At 38.7% G+C, this 15,235-nt stretch overlaps 5 protein-coding genes across 5 annotated transcripts; 1 reads left to right on the top strand and 4 right to left on the bottom strand.

Moving 5' to 3' along the window:
* The first annotated feature begins 1,977 nt into the window (after positions 1-1,977).
* Positions 1,978-4,600, top strand: LOC133730762 (uncharacterized). Its single transcript, XM_062158289.1, has 3 exons — positions 1,978-2,934; positions 3,223-4,177; positions 4,567-4,600. Exons 1-3 carry the CDS (start codon positions 1,992-1,994, stop codon positions 4,598-4,600), a joined length of 1,932 nt encoding a protein of 643 aa, XP_062014273.1. The 5' UTR covers positions 1,978-1,991.
* Positions 4,601-5,131: 531 nt separating this feature from the next.
* Positions 5,132-6,276, bottom strand: LOC133728632 (uncharacterized). Its single transcript, XM_062156056.1, has 4 exons — positions 6,115-6,276; positions 5,783-6,010; positions 5,477-5,712; positions 5,132-5,386 (listed from the first exon to the last, which is right to left on the bottom strand). Exons 1-4 carry the CDS (start codon positions 6,241-6,243, stop codon positions 5,230-5,232), a joined length of 750 nt encoding a protein of 249 aa, XP_062012040.1. The 5' UTR covers positions 6,244-6,276; the 3' UTR covers positions 5,132-5,229.
* A 1,140-nt stretch (positions 6,277-7,416) lies between these two features.
* On the bottom strand, positions 7,417-8,400 carry LOC133730761 (uncharacterized). Its single transcript, XM_062158288.1, has 4 exons — positions 8,397-8,400; positions 8,199-8,333; positions 7,743-7,940; positions 7,417-7,637 (listed from the first exon to the last, which is right to left on the bottom strand). The coding sequence occupies exons 1-4, from the start codon at positions 8,398-8,400 to the stop codon at positions 7,417-7,419; spliced, it is 558 nt and encodes a 185-aa protein (XP_062014272.1).
* Positions 7,432-10,383, bottom strand: LOC133733679 (uncharacterized). Its single transcript, XM_062161324.1, has 3 exons — positions 10,350-10,383; positions 8,199-9,852; positions 7,432-7,962 (listed from the first exon to the last, which is right to left on the bottom strand). Exon 2 carries the CDS (start codon positions 9,826-9,828, stop codon positions 8,515-8,517), a length of 1,314 nt encoding a protein of 437 aa, XP_062017308.1. The 5' UTR covers positions 9,829-9,852; positions 10,350-10,383; the 3' UTR covers positions 7,432-7,962; positions 8,199-8,514.
* A 1,069-nt stretch (positions 10,384-11,452) lies between these two features.
* LOC133733232 (uncharacterized) lies at positions 11,453-15,024 on the bottom strand. Its single transcript, XM_062160879.1, has 7 exons — positions 14,692-15,024; positions 14,445-14,579; positions 12,915-14,236; positions 12,437-12,623; positions 12,122-12,349; positions 11,801-12,033; positions 11,453-11,717 (listed from the first exon to the last, which is right to left on the bottom strand). The coding sequence occupies exons 2-7, from the start codon at positions 14,511-14,513 to the stop codon at positions 11,552-11,554; spliced, it is 2,205 nt and encodes a 734-aa protein (XP_062016863.1). The 5' UTR covers positions 14,514-14,579; positions 14,692-15,024; the 3' UTR covers positions 11,453-11,551.
* Between the last annotated feature and the right edge of the window lie 211 nt (positions 15,025-15,235).

The following is a 15,235-nucleotide window of genomic DNA, read 5'->3' as shown; positions in this document are numbered from 1 at the left end:
GGCTGCTGTGCGAGGTTGCAGGCGCACGGGCGCGCGGGCTGCAGCGATGTGCAGGAGCTGCGGGGGCAGCAGGCAGTGACGCAGGGCGTGTGGCTGCAGGAGCAACACGCAGGGCAGCAGGGGCTGCGGTCTTCGGCTAGCACGGGCTAGGAGGCTTCGGCAGTTTTGATGAAGAAGATTTCGGGTTTTTGCTTTGTGGCTATGAGTCGTGCTGATAACGTGTTTAAGTATATTGGTATTGAGAGAGATTGATGAGAGAAGTGTATTTCATTATAGAGAATAGGAGCCCTATATATAGGGATTACAAAGTGCATAATCTAAGAGTACAAGGATTCCTTATCTAACTTGGAGTAGGAAACCTCTCCTATTACAACTATAGAACTTATCCTAGTTTGACTAGGCACACTAAGTGTCAATATCCTTCAACAGACCTTTGTTTTTTCTAAATTATTTTTTCTTTGGGTCTGAATTACTTCCTATTCTTTTTTCTCATCAAATTTTTGTGATTTTTTTATTAATCACCATTTTCCACTCTGTTCATCAAATTTACCATTTTTCGTACAAATTTTTGTCAAATGTCAATCATGTAGAGATATTTCGTTATTTCAAAGGCAATACAACGGTATGCAACTTTGAAAATTGGTTTTAATGTTTTGCACTTTTTTTTTTTTGTGGCTAATGTTTTGCACTTAAAAAAATTTAATGAGATGATATATGTACCCTTCTTATGAACCGTTGAAATGATCAATAAATAACTCATGCATGACAATGGCATGTGGCAAAAGATTGGATGAAATGATAGGGATTCTCATGTGATCGAGTTGAAAATGTTCTCTTAGGCCATATACAATTATTGTTCGTGGTTTCAAGTTTATCCCTAAAATTTGTGAAAATCTCGTCTTCAACAAGGGGTTAAGTTATTACAAAAAAAAAAAATAATAAAATAAAAAAAATAAAAGGGAAATGATGGAAAAGGTCACTTTAGATAGTGAAATGATAATAAGGTCACCTAGTTTTCCACTTGATAAGAAGGTCCATTGTAAATTGTTATTAATATTAGTTTAGTCCTTATGAATAATGAGGTCATGTTAAAAAAGGTCAGTTTTTAATTTTTATCATTCCGATTCTGCCCCTAAGGTAACAAACCTTTATAACCTTCCATTTCAAAATCGGGGAGCTCAAATTTTCTCTCTCCTTTGATCAGAAAGCTTCTGATTCGATTTGATCGGAGATCTCTTTCCGAGATTTTTTCTTCGCCGCTCTCTCCGTCGGAAGCTTCCGATTTCTCTTTGTGCCTCTGCGACGATCTGAAAGTGGTTTTGGAGCTTCCTCAGCTCTTTTCTCTTTTTCTGGATCTCTGGCTTCGTCGGTGTTCGTCTTGATCACGTTATTGTGTTCTTCTTCTTCGTTGACTCAGTGCTTAGTTACAGTCTCTCTATTTCTTCCTCTCTCTGGTTTTCTCTGATTTGATCGGTAAGCCATCTCTCTGTGAATTTGTTCGTTTTGGATTTTGCAGTGTATTTTTGTTGTTTGTGTTAAATTGTTCAATTGTTCGTTTTGGATTACTGTTTTCTTCTCCTTCGTCGGACTCAGTGCTATGTTGAATTGTTGATGATGTTTTGTGCTATTGCTGTACTATATTTGTTCTATACTGTGATTTTTTTATCAGTGACATGGCCAGTTACATTTTTAATACTGCTGTTTTGTTCAGGAATTATCATTTATTTTGCGAGTATGAGGTTGTTCTTCTGTTCAGGCATTAACAGTTACTTTGGCAGTGACTTGTTTGTGTTGATTCTGTTGATTTCCTTAGTAGTGACATGGATAGTGATTTGTTTTATTCTTGTGCAGTTGTTATGGATACTAGCTATGTTGTCAAGTTTATTTATTCTAGTGAAGCAGCGACAGTTCCATTGTTGCATAATTGGTCGTTTGTTGACCTATGCAATTCCATACGCTCTCGTTTTCCTGATTTGATTCAAGGCAATTTCATGTTGAGGTACATTATTCCTCCGGATTCTACTTCATGTTTTCTAGAGAGTGAAGTTGATATGAGAATGATTTTTAGGAATTTGGTTCGTTACAATTCTGATTTTGTTGAAGTGTTTGTGACTGATTTGCCTTCTATTAGTGAAAGTGTGGTGAGTAACACAGTGTGTGAGGATTCTAGTACCATGCTTGAGGAGAATGATTATTTGGGGTGTTATAGGGCAGAGGCACCGAAGAGTTATATGACGAAAGGTTGGGAGAGTTATATTCATTCTGAAGGCCAAAAGTTTGAGGGTGGGGTTGTTGAGTTTAGGGATAAGCTGCGTAAGTATGCTATAGAAATTGGCTTTTCATATGAGTTTGTTAGAAATGACAAGGTTCGTGTTATTGCTCAGTGTTCTAAGAAACATTCTCAAGGCTGCAATTGGCTGGTGAAGGCTTATTTATGTAGGGCTAATGGTTTCTTTATGATTAAAAGGTTGGTTAATGTTCACACTTGTCATGGTGTGATTCGTTTGCAGAAGAGTAAGATGATGGGATCCAAGGTTGTCAAGTCTATTGTGCTGGATAAGATTCGTGCCAATCCAAACAAAAAGCCAATTGATATAGCTGATGAGATCAAGAGTGATTATGGTTTGGATGTTGCTTATCGTACAGTTTGGTATGGTACGGAGTTGGCAAAAACAGCCCTACATGGTGATGAAGCTGAGTCTTATGCTCAGCTACTTTGGTTCAGTGAGTCTGTTATGAAGTCAAACCCCGACTCTAGGATAGTGGTTGAGTTTCATCGAGAAACACACAGGTTTCAGCGTATGTTTGTGAGCTATGGTGCATGGATGAAGGGTTTTCAATCTTGTAGACCTATTCTTTTCATTGATGCTACATTCATCACCAACAAGTACAAGGGGCAGATTATTGCTGCATCGGCAAAGGATGCCAATCAAGGTTGAATCTCCTTCATTACTTGTAGTTTTTTATTTTTCTTGTTTTCTATTTGCTGCCATGTCTTGTTTTTTTTTTTTGTAATGTAAGTGACATGGTTAGTTACATAGCTACTGACATGGTCACTTACATGTTCATTGACAGTTACATGTCCAATGACCTAAATGTTCTGTGATTTGAATGACATGTCTCTGGCCATGTCACTGTCAAGTAATATGCAGTTATGTCAGCGACATGGTCAGTGACATTAACAGTTACATGACAGTGACATCATTTTGTTTTTCTGTTCAGGCTTGTATCCAGTTGCTTATGCTATTGTGGATTCTGAAAATGAGAGTAATTGGAGTTTTTTTCTTGAGGTTTTGGCTGAAGAGTTTGCAAAACACCCTATGAGGAGGGTGACATTCATTTCTGATCGTCATGTTGGGCTTGTTAGTGCTTTCCCTAGAGTGTTTCCTAATAATCCACATGGGTTTTGTTTTAGACACCTGATGTCTAACCTTTCTGACAAATTTCCAGCTGGATCTTACCTCAAGGATCGGATTCCTTACTTGTTTATGTGTTGTGCTTATTCTCGCACACCGGAGATGTATGAGTTCAACATGGAAATCTTGAGGAGTGAAGGCGGGGACATAGTTGCTCAATTTCTGGAGGATCTTCCCAAGGAGAACTGGTGTATGGCTTACTTTAATGGTGAAAGATTTGGTGAAATGACAAATAACTTGGCTGAGTCTTTCAATAATTGGGTGTTGCCTTTGAAGAGTCTTCCTATTCTTGATATTAATGATGGCATTAGAGTGAAGTCCATGGCTTCAATTGCTGCTCGGAAGCAGGATGCTCATGAATGGTTTTCTGAGTTGTGCCCAGTGATTGAAAAGAAGCTGAAGGACAATTTGGAAGTCGGAAGGCATTGGAGAGTGAGCAGGTCTGATACCTATGTGTATGAAGTTCACTGCCAGAAGTACAATAGCATGGTAAATTTGGAAAGTCGGTTTTGTTCGTGTGGAGAATGGCAGCTGTATGGCTTCCCATGTTCCCATGCACTTGTAGTGATCCAACAACATGGTTCTTCCCCGTATTTGTATGTCAATGAGCTGTACAAGGTGGATAAATATCGAGGAACTTATTCTTTCCCAATTAATCCTCTTCCCTCTATTTCGAAGCAAGTGCATGATTTTGGTAGAGATGCTGTGATCTTGCAGCCGCCTTTGACTAGAAGACCACCGGGAAGGCCTAGAAAGAAGAGGTTCAGAAAAAGGAGCGAGAAAACCAGGGTGATCAAGTGTGGTAGGTGTGGAAAATGTGATGGTCACAACAGAAAGAGTTGTACAGCTCCGATATAGGTTCAATTCTGCCTACATGCCTTTAACAGTGACATGGCAAGTGACATAGCAAGTGACTCCAATACAGTTTGAATATTTGTTTTGATTTTTCATTTTTTTCAATAAATGATAAGAAGTGCTTGTAAGGTGCTTACTCATTGGAATTTTTTTTTTTGACTATGAGACAGTTTTTCTGCTTTCTTCTTTTATAAATCCTTCAGTATTCTTTGTGTCTACAGGTTTTAATAGTTACATGTACAGTGACATAACCATTTGTAAACTAATTGATTTGTCCATTGACATTAGTTTTTAGTTATCTTGTCGGTGACTTGTTCTATGACTTGTAGTTGGATTACTGCATATAGATTTGGTCATTGGCAGCGGAACGCTGCCGTTGCGGTGCAGCGGCACGCTGCAAATATTAATGAAAATTAAAAAATGAAGTAGCTACAACAACTTTGGTTTATTAATTGGCAGCGGAACGCTGCCGTTGCGGTGCAGCGGCACGCTGCAAACTGAAATAGGAATATCATTTTGGCTGTGACTTCTCTAGTGACTTATAGTTTTAATGTTTTTTGTCCAGTTACATATTCAGCTACATGTTTAGTTACATGTTCAGTTACATGGTCAGTTACATATATTGTAAGTTACATGGTCAGTTACATGGTCAGCTACATTATCAGTGACTTGGTCAGTTACTTGAGTTTTACAGTAACTTGCCTAGTGACTTGGCCACTGACATTCAGTTTTCTTTTTACTTGGCCAGTGACTTAAGCAGTTACATAATGGGCAGTAGTGAATTTAACAATGACACTTTCAATTATATGCGTTCTTCATATTTACATAGTCAGTGACTTGCCCTATGAATTCAGAAGATGCATTAAACTTGAATAAAAAGATCCATACAAGTATATTTGCTGAACTAAACAAACAAATTTCTGAAATTCTGAACTAAACAAACAAATTTCTAAAATTCTTAATTTGCTGAGTTCCAGCTCTGCTTATGTTCTGCAAATTTTTTGAATATTTGAGCTTTGAACTTCATCATCTGAGCTTTGGTGACTTTGTTTGGCAGCTTCTCCTCTTTTGCCATTCTGTCCATGTAATACATTACAAAAGGTCCGCAATCTAATCTGTTGACAATTAAAAATTTCAAGTTAATGATTTTGACCAAACTTAGTAACAGTAAAGTTATCATTTTAAATTTTTGAATATAGACTTACGATCCTTGGTCTTGTTGGGGGCAGATTCTGGCATGGTTCAAAGGGATCCTTCCACCATCATAATTTTCCTTTATCCAGCTTATTGTTCTTATTTCGTCATCGCTCAAAATACTTTCAACCATCTTTAATTTTGTGTGAGTGCTTTGACTCTTGTCAAATTTCATTCGGCAGCCTTGCTGCAGCATATCATCTGCTTGATCTTTCACTGCTCTCATCCACAGCTCGACCATTTCAACCTGTAGTTTTTAACAGATTAGTGAGTGATAGTTACATAGTAAGTTACATGGTCAGTAAGAAGTTTCTTACCAATTTTTTTATACTTTTAAAGCACTCCCCTGTTCCTGCTCTTCTTGGTTTCATTGAATCAAAATGCAGCCATTGCGGTATGTCCTTGTCAAAGACCAAGAGCGTGTGGTGAAATTCTTCATTATGGGTAATTGGGAAGAAAAGCATGCTGCATTTTCCCATGTTTTGGAACAGCGGCTCACACAAGTATTGATGGAGGTTTCTCACAGTTAAATGTATTGTCGAATACTATTTAGAAAAAGAAAGAAAGAAATACATAGAACGAGTTATAAATAAACAAAGAATGAGAGATAAGGATTCAATGTTTATGAGAAAGTGCTCGTCATACTTACCCAACACATGCTATGCATAAAAGCAGATCTTCCCAAACTTTGTGAACTTTCGTTTTGCAGTTCATCCTTCAACATTTCCCCATAGCAATCAATCCAGTTGTTTGCTATTGATTGATCGCTTATGAACATTTTGACATCTGCCCTTGTGATTTCGCTTCCAGGCTCTTTTCCCTCCCAGAATAACATAGAACGTTGTTAGTCCTGTGACTTAGCCAGTTACTTTTCACTTGCCAATGATCTGGACAGTGACTTGGCCAGCTACATGGCAATTGCCATGATCTGGACAGTGAGTTGATCAGTGACTTAGCCAGCTACATGGCAATTGCCATGATCTGGACAGTGACTAGGCCAGCTACATGGCAATTGCCATGATCTGGACAGTGACTTGGCCAGCTACATGGCAATTGCCATGATTTGGACAGTGACTTGACCAGTGACTAGGCCAGCTACATGGCAATTGCCATGATCTGGACAGTGACTTGTCCAGTGACTCAGACAGCTACATGGCAAGTTAAGTCACTATCTTGTGAGCTGTAACATGAAACATTACCTTTGTTCTGCCTTATTCCAGTACTTCTCTAGTTTGCTTTTAGTTGGGCTGTCAAGTAGGTTGTACAGTTGTCGTTTTTGCCAATCTATCACTTCAATTTCGTTTTTTTCTGTTTGTTCCTCGTCATCCACATTAATCGTCAAATCATGTATCACTTCCTCCTGTGGCTTCTGTTCAGCTGTCTGTCCTTTTTTCTTTTCCTGTGCTGTGATTCTGGTCATTTTCGCCCTCTGCCTTTGCTCTTTCACCTCGTCCCACCAGAAAATATGATGTGTTTTTTGTACTCTCTCCTTTCTCTTCGTCCTAACCACATAACAATAGAGGCCAATAGATTCTGAGTCCTGCCCTGATATCTCCTCTAAAATTGGCTTGATGAACTCAGCTCTTGTCATCTGTTCTGTAGGAGGAATGTAATTGACTGGTTCGACGTCAAAAACAGGCTGAACCTCTGGTGATATAATGATCTGATACTTGTTTGGCTCTGCTTGCATATCTTCCAAACTGACTTTTCTTGGAGGTGGAGTTTGAAACACGCCCGGAGGTGGAAACACAAACAATGCATTAACCCAAGCAGTGTTCGGTGTGCAAGCATCTTCCGTCATTCTCAATTTAACCTCAGGAGAGGTTGGTGAATGAATCTGTGCAGCTGCTTGGGCAAGGCATTGAAGTGGTGACTGATGTCCTTGGTCGGTTGAGTGAGGTGCTGCAGATGCCATCTCAGATGCGCTTGCTGTGGAGCAGGCAGGTTGTGATTAAGTTCCCTGACTACCACCTTGAGATTTTGTGTTTTTGGAGTGCTTGCTGTCAGTTGGCTTGTCCTGAGGGGCCTTTGGTTTTGGCGGAGGGAAACTAGGTGGTGGGGGAGGAGGAGTTGAGTCGTTGTCATCACCTGGACGTGCTATTGGCGACTCAAACTTCTCAGTTAGTGCCATCACTATGCCCTCCAAGTGCTTCACTCTGTTAATTAGTGAGGCTTTCTCAATTTTCAGCACCTCATTTTCCAATAACACATCCTCATTCTCTTCATTTATTCTGCCAATTTCCTTGTCCTTCTCCTCAACTTCTTTTTTCAAAGCACTTAGCTCTTCTTCCTTTCCCTCCAGCTTTCTCTGTAATTCCTTCTTCTCTTCATTGTTCTTCCCTATCTCTGTCTCCATCTTCTCATCCTTAATGTTTCCACTGGTTCTATTTTCAACAATATCTTCTTGCCCATCATTCTCTTTTTCTTTACTTTCTGTGTCTGTATTAGACTCAGAATCTTCTTCCTCTGCATCTTCTTTAACTTTATCAAAGATTTTCTGAAACAAAATTACAAAAGTTGTCAGTGACATAAGCAGTGACAGAAAAAAAAACAACAACACAATCATAGACATGCAAAGATACATGCACTGTGACATGAAAATATAACAACAACATGACCAGTGACATAGTCAATGACTTGGTCAGTGACCTGACCAAGACCAGGTCACTGAGCAAGTGACAAGACCCAGTGACAAGACCATTGACCTAGTTTATCTACATCAAATTAACATACCTTCAACTTTCCCATGGTGTTGAAATCCCCTTTTTTTTCTATCAGGGTCTTTAACTGCCACTTTCTTATTCCGTGTTTTTCGGTTTCTCTTCCAGAGATTGGCGGCACTACTCCTGTCTTGTGGCAAAACCAATACTGTTTGGAAAATAAAAAATAAAAATAGAAAACTAGTTAGTTATTTTTCAAACAGCTGCTTACCCATATGAATATCACAAACATAACCAATGACATATGCAAATACAACAGTGACATTGTCAGTGACAAAAACTTGACAGTAACATTAACAGTGACCTAGCCAGTTACCTGTCCAGTGACCTTAACAGTGACATGACACTGATCTAGTTTTTGTACTTACAACAGCATACGACAGCAAAATGATGCATAAACAAATTTTTAACAAGTTACGGGAATTTACCATCACCAATATCACGCAACCTGCCATGTTTTGGGATTCTTTTGCCTTTCGTTTAATTGATTTTTTAAGGAAGTCGCCAACTTCCTTTGCCCAGCTATATTTTCCCAGACTTTCCACCTCTTCACATACTCTTATATAGTCCCAAGATATTGTTCCTCCAGAGTTTGGGAACAGGAGTTTGATGAAAAGGTTCAAGAGTACTAATACGGCAACATTTCTGTCCCGTTTCGTTTTTTCATCCCCTGTTTCTGGAGTTTCTGCCAATGCCTTCTTCAAAGCTTCCTCTGCAGCCGCCTTGTTGATCCTCTGCTTTTTGTCAAAGTATTTAGTCACGAACTCAGATTTGTATGCCCCTTCTTTGGTCTTTGGTACTGATAACCCGGATGCCGGCACTCCTAAAATCATAGATATATCACTTGTTGACATTCTGAATTTCCTGTTCCCAAACACAAAAAGGTCTGTGTCACTGTTGTATGCTTGTAGCAGAAGTGTGATTAAATCATCTGATTTCTTTGCATCCTTTTCTTTAATTGAACCTCCATGGAATGCATCTATCAGCGTTGCAAAGGGTGTTTTCTGCAGCAGCTCTAAAGTACCTTCAGTCAGGTTATTTTTGTTTTCTGCAATTGTTTTCAGAAAAGCAAGCATTGTGCAGCGATACTGCACATAACCCTCTTTTACATATCTTTTCCTTTTCCCTGGGACTTTTTCCTCTTCATCATCCTTTGTATCTTCTTCCTCGTCAGTTTCTTCCTTCTTCTTTGTACTCTCTTTTTTGGTCTTCCTTTTATCCATTTTCTTCTTCTTCTTTGCACGAACTTCTTCTTCATCTTCATTTTCTTCCCTTTTTCTTCTTTTCTCCTTTTTAATCTCATTCTTCTTCTTACTGCGGACTTGTTCTTCATTAGATTGTTCTTCATCTTCAGTTCCTTCCGGTTTTCTTCTTTTCTGCTTTCCAGTTTTCTTCTTTTTATCCTTCTTCGTCTTGTTACGCCGGACTTGTTCTTCATCAGATTCTTCTTCATCTCCAGTTGTTCCTTCCTCATCTTCACTTGATTCTTCTTCATCTTCAGTTTTCTGCTTTCGCTTTTTTCTCTCTTTCAGTTTCTTCCATTTTATCACTTTCAACTTTTCTGCAATTGTTTCTTCTGGACTTTGTCCTTCAGATTGTTCTTCTCCAGATTCCTTACTTTGTTTTCTTTTTAGTTGGTCCATTCCTCGAACTTTTTTAAAAAAATCCTGTAAACAGTTAAGAAAATTAGAATTCAATAGTTATTTTTGACAGTTACTTAACCAGTGACATATTTATGCACATGTTTATGATAGTGACATGACCAGTTACATGACCAGTTACATGACCAGTTACATGACCATAGCCAGTGACCAGTGCAGCGACATGGGCAGTGACAAAGACATTGAACAATGACAAAATGCTGAAATTTTCTCGCATCATCCCACATGTAATTCAAACAAAACTAACATGGAAATTCATTTTGTCATCAAATTCCACATGTAATTCAAACAGAAATCATCATTTTCTCTCATTAGATTCCGCATGTAATTTAAACAAGTCTCACCATTTTCTCATCAGATTCCACATGTAATTCAAACAAATGTCGCATGCAAATTCATTTTCTGATGAGACTCCACATGTAATTGAAATATGTCTTTTCTAATTCAAACAAAACGCAAGCTATTCAAATCGAAATTATATGAAAGAAGGAGGAGGAAGTTACCGGTAAATTTTCGGTAAATTTGTAGAACCCTAGAATTTGGGGTTTAGTCGGTGAATCACTCTTGCTTACCCACCGTTTACGGTGGAGGAAAGCAGTCGTTGTCCGCTGTTTTAGCCGGAGAGAAAATCTTTGAGCAGTTTCTCTGAGTTTAGGGCAAAAATCGTATAAAGTTTCTCTGAGTTTTGAAATTGTGAAAATGAACCAAGAGAAATAGTCGCGCTCGGGTTAGATAACTGCCACTGGCAGTTTACTTGTAGTTGAATGGTTAGATAGGTAATTTCAAACATAGAAAGTGACATAAGCAGTGACTTTAATTTTTACAGGTACTTGTACTTGTTCTATTTATTGGCTCATGACATTAGTTTTTAAAGTTACTTGGCCAGTGACTTGGCCAGTTACTTTATAGGGTACATAAGGACATGAATTTTTTTTACAGTTACTTGCTTTATGTATTGGTTCATGACATTAGCTTTTACAGATTTTTAATTGAAACTTAAACTTTGTTTGTTGTTGTGCAGCGGAACGCTGCAGTTGCGGTGCAACGGCACGCTGCATTTAAAAATAAAAAGATCAGTTTGGTAATGTCTTGTCTTTTGCTAGTGAGTGACTTTGTCAGTTACTTTGCCAGTGACTTGGCCAGTTACTTTATAGGGTGCATAAGGACATGAATTTTTTTACAGTTACTTTGCCAGTGACTTGGCCAGTTACTTTATAGGCTACATAAGGACATGAATTTTTTTACAGTTACTTGCTTTATGTATTGGCTCATGACATTACCTTTTACAATTATTTTTGCCAAATCATGGCTGATTACTTGTTCAGTGTCTTGCTATAAGATCTGTAGACTTATTGATTGACTCGTTTAGTGTCTAGGCTAGTTACTTGGGCAGTTACGTTGTCAGTGACTTTGCCAGTTACTTGAGACGTACAGTGACTTGACCAGTGACTTGGTCTATGACATACAGGTTGCCATTTCCAGTGACATTCAGTGTCTCTGTAACTTAGCCAGTTACTTACTTTAAAAGGTACCTAAGTACATGAATTCGTTTCAGAAGATCATATCAAACAAACTTTTATATACTGAAGCAATATCTGCAAGAAAATATTAAAAAATTGAAATTCCGATTGAACAAATGAATGGATATATATGATGAATCAATTCGAAAAAACTATATAACCTATCCTATTCCCTAAACAAATTTCTACGATTCTTCATGTGTTGAGTTCCAGCTGTGCCTACTTTCTGCAAATGACTTTACAACATGAGCTCTAAACTTCAAAATATCATCCTTTGTGAGCTTCTTTGGAACTCTCCCTTTTTTCGAAATTGTCTCCATTGTGTACATTACAAAAAGTCCGCAATCCAATCTGTTCATCATATAAAAATTGAAGTAAATGAATTTGAACTTTATAATGATTATATTGACATTTTTAAAGAGCTGTGTACTTACGAATCTTCTCCTTGCTGAGGGCTGTCTTTGAGTTCTGTCACTGCCATTTTTGTTTTATAGTTATTCTTGATCCACTTTATGCTTTCTCTCTCGGTTTCAGTCAATGGAACTTCCATCATTTTCAGTTCTTCTTCTGAACTGTTCTTTTCATCAAATTTCATTCTGCATCCCTGTTCCAGCATGTCATCGGCTTGTTCTTTTACTGCTGTCATCCAAAGTTCTACCATGTCAACCTGCATTTCCAACATCGCAACATAATCAATAATATGCTTTCTGCTTAAATTAAATATATGAAATTAGTATGACGAAAGTGTTCCATACCATTTTTTGTACATTTTTAAAGGATTTTCCAGTTGATGATTTTTTCGGTCTTTTTGAATCACAGTGGTACCAGTTCTTTAATTCCTTGTCAAAAATGAGCAGTGTATGATGAAATCCTGATTCATGTGAGATTGGGAACAATATATAGTTGGATCTTGCCAGATTCTGGAACAGTGGTTCGCATAGGTACAGATGTACATAATACACCGTCAAATTTTCTGCAGAATTCTGTTTGTAAGAAAAAAAGAAGACAAGTTATTATCAATTAAGAATCATTTGCTTTGATTGTAGATTGATAATCGTTCCACTACTTACCCAGCACAAGGGATTCATAAAAGTTGGGACATCCAATCCTTGTGATTCTTTCTCCAACAGCTGATCAGTCAAGAGAATTCCATAACATTCGATGCAATTGCTTGCTATCGGTTCGTCCATGATCATGTCTTTTAAATCCTGTCTTGAAACTTGTGCTCCATACTGTCTTCCATCCCAGAAGTATACTCTGCAAAGAATGAATAGTGTAAGTAACATAGATAGTGATGTCGTTTATTTAACAATCACATGTCCAATGACTTGGCCTGGCCAGTGACTTCCACAGTTACATGGACAGTGACTTGGCCAGCGATTTACTTGGCCAGTTACTTTGTCAGTTACATGGACAGTGACTTGGCCAGTGACAATAAGTTTAAAATAGAACTTTCGTCTTGGCCAGTTACTTTGATAGTTACATAAACAGTTACTTGGCCAGTGACAATAAGTTTAAAATAGAATTTTGACTTAATTAAAGTATTACCCTGATGGTGCATTTTGCCAGTATTTCTGGACTCTCCTCTTGGTGTCCTGGTCCATAAATTTGTATACTTTGCTCTCCTCCCAGTCTACGACCTCAGGAGGTAGCTGCTTCTCTTCTTGCTCTTTATTGATTTGTGCATTTTCTGCAGCGTCCATCTGTCTTATTGCTTCCCGAACATCCTCTGGTACATCGTCCAACTTCTGTTGTGCTACCATCTGTTCTAGCCTTTTACGTTCAGCATCTGGCAGTGAGGCCTTCATCTCCTTTTCTTTTTCTTCTTTTTCTTTCTTTTCAGCCTCTTTCAATCTCTGTTCAATCTCCTTTGCTTTCTTCTTTCGTTTTGCTTTCACATCCCCCCACCAGTAAATGTTGTCCTTTTTCTGTATTCTTCTCCTATTCTTTAATCTCACAACGTAAGAGTAGAGACCCATTGATGATACAGTTTCACCAGAATGTTGCTCTGTAAGGCGCATTGTTAACTCTCCTGTTTTGTTCTCCTCTGGTGTCTTCTCCTCTTTCTCTGGGCTCAACGTACAAAGTGGAAGGCCACGCGCAGCTACAGGACTTTTTACTATCTGAAACATGTCAGCTTGTTTTTCCATTTCTTCGACTGTGAGCATGCAGACTGTGGGGCTCTGGAACAGTGAGTCCTTTTGCGATGGAGTTGTCGATTGAGTTTCTTCTTGCACTGTGCAGTGAGGTGGAGATTGAGCTGCTGCTGCTGCTGCACATTCTTCGACTGTGCAGATGCCATGGGACTGAGCTTCCTCAACAGTCGATTGATCTTTATTTTCTGCGTTTTCAGCAGCCTTAGATGCAGCTCCATTTGATTCATTTTTTTCTTCTGCAGAGGTAGGTGGTGGGGAGCTGTGCTGCTGAGCTGCTGTTGAGGTGTGAGTCTTTTGGCTCAACATTTGCTCCAATTCCTTCAATTTTATCTCTAACTCCTTCACCGATGATGCAAGGCAGAAATTGTCGGTCACAAGTGTAGCATTTCGTTCCTCCAGATTCATCATTTCCTCCGTGATTTTCCTCAGTTCCTGTTCCTTTTCGTTCAGTTTTGTCTTCAAATTATCTTTCTCCACAGTGATATATCTTATCTCCTCCTCCTTTTTCTGAAGCTCTTTCTCCCACTTGTTTTTTTCTGAAGTTGTTTCCTGTTCAGCCACCTCAACTTGTAGGTTATCTTCTTTGTTTTCACAATTCTGATCATCAGTTCCTTTTTCCTCTCTTTCCGGAACTGTCTTTGCTTCATCTGATCTATTCTCCTCTTCCTCGGATTCTGATTCCTCTCTATCCTCCTTCAGGTTTTCAAAGATTTTCTGAAAGAAACATATTCAATATGTCAGTGACATGCTATGTGACATGAGCAATGACATGTTTACAACAGTTATGAAGGCCAGTGACATGAAGTGTGAATTGGCCATTGACATGCAGTGTGATAGTGACTTAATCGGTGACTTTTAACCAAGATAGTTACTTGGCCAGTTACGTGGCCAGTGACAACTACTTTGACAGAGAAGAAAATACCTCTAGTTTTTTCAAGCTGTTAAAACTTGTCCAATTCTGTATCAGCTTCTGGATGTCCCATTTTCTCATCCCATGATCTTCGTTCTCCCTTCCAGATATTGGGTTGATTTTTCCAGTCTTTTGACAGAACCAGTACTGCTTGCACAAAAAAACAAAAAAAAATTAGTCATAGTGACTTGACGAGTGACATGCAGTTTGTCTTGATTAGTGACTTGACCAGTTACATCTCAGTCTGACAGTAACTTACCAGTATTATCAGAACGCAGCCCCCCGTATTACCATATGGGCTGCTTGACTCCTTTTTCTTTTTCAAAGTCTTTATAGACTTTTTTAAGAAGCTTCCAACTTCCCTTGCCCAGTCATAAGATCCGATCTTATCCAAATTTTCGCAGGCTTTGACGTAGTCCCATGAAATTGTTCCTCCTGCGTTTGGGAACAGAAACTTGATGGACAAGTCCAGCAAGATTAATCTTGCCACATTTTTGTCCTTCTTCTCAATCCCATCCTCTGTTGTTGGATTGTCTTTCAGCGCATCTTGCAGAGCTTTCTCCACGGCTTTCTTGTTAATTCTCGCTGTGTTTGAAAAAAACTGTTGGACAAAGTCGGACTGATATGCACCCTCAGAAGTCTTTGGGACCAAGTCACCTTTTTCTGGCATTCCTAGGATCTTTGAAATATCTCTTGTCGAGATCCTGAATTTCTTCTTTCCAAAGAAGAAGAGGTCAGTTTCATGGTCGTAGGCCTGCAGGAGGAGTGTAATGAAATCATCAGATTTCTTGGCTGACTTCTCC

The sequence above is a fragment of the Rosa rugosa genome, chromosome 2 (genome assembly GCF_958449725.1).
Source record: "Rosa rugosa chromosome 2, drRosRugo1.1, whole genome shotgun sequence".
In the NCBI taxonomy this organism is placed as follows: domain Eukaryota; kingdom Viridiplantae; phylum Streptophyta; class Magnoliopsida; order Rosales; family Rosaceae; genus Rosa; species Rosa rugosa.
The sequence above is the reverse complement of the archived record's forward strand: the minus strand, read 5'-3'. Positions and strand labels throughout refer to the sequence as shown.

Bases quoted from the DNA above. Each gene is read 5' to 3' on its own strand.
- LOC133730762 (XM_062158289.1), top strand. From the start codon at position 1,992: ATGTTGAGGTACATTATTCCTCCGGATTCTACTTCATGTTTTCTAGAG. The intron at 2,935-3,222 runs GTTGAATCTCCT...TTTTCTGTTCAG, and splicing joins GGCAAAGGATGCCAATCAAG to GCTTGTATCCAGTTGCTTAT. The intron at 4,178-4,566 runs GTTCAGAAAAAG...ATTAGTTTTTAG, and splicing joins GGAAGGCCTAGAAAGAAGAG to TTATCTTGTCGGTGACTTGT.
- LOC133728632 (XM_062156056.1), bottom strand. From the start codon at position 6,243: ATGTTCATAAGCGATCAATCAATAGCAAACAACTGGATTGATTGCTAT. The intron at 5,713-5,782 runs GTAAGAAACTTC...TAAAAACTACAG, and splicing joins TTAAAAGTATAAAAAAATTG to GTTGAAATGGTCGAGCTGTG. The intron at 5,387-5,476 runs GTAAGTCTATAT...AATTGTCAACAG, and splicing joins CCCCAACAAGACCAAGGATC to ATTAGATTGCGGACCTTTTG.
- LOC133730761 (XM_062158288.1), bottom strand. The intron at 7,941-8,198 runs GTATGTTAATTT...ATAAAGTTAAAG, and splicing joins ACACCATGGGAAAGTTGAAG to AAGATGCAGAGGAAGAAGAT. The intron at 7,638-7,742 runs GTGCTTTGAAAA...AAATTGAGAAAG, and splicing joins GGGAAAGGAAGAAGAGCTAA to CCTCACTAATTAACAGAGTG.
- LOC133733679 (XM_062161324.1), bottom strand. From the start codon at position 9,828: ATGGACCAACTAAAAAGAAAACAAAGTAAGGAATCTGGAGAAGAACAA.
- LOC133733232 (XM_062160879.1), bottom strand. From the start codon at position 14,513: ATGAGAAAATGGGACATCCAGAAGCTGATACAGAATTGGACAAGTTTT. The intron at 14,237-14,444 runs GTATTTTCTTCT...TGTTTCTTTCAG, and splicing joins ACAGCTTGAAAAAACTAGAG to AAAATCTTTGAAAACCTGAA. The intron at 12,350-12,436 runs GTAAGTAGTGGA...TCTTACAAACAG, and splicing joins TTATGAATCCCTTGTGCTGG to AATTCTGCAGAAAATTTGAC.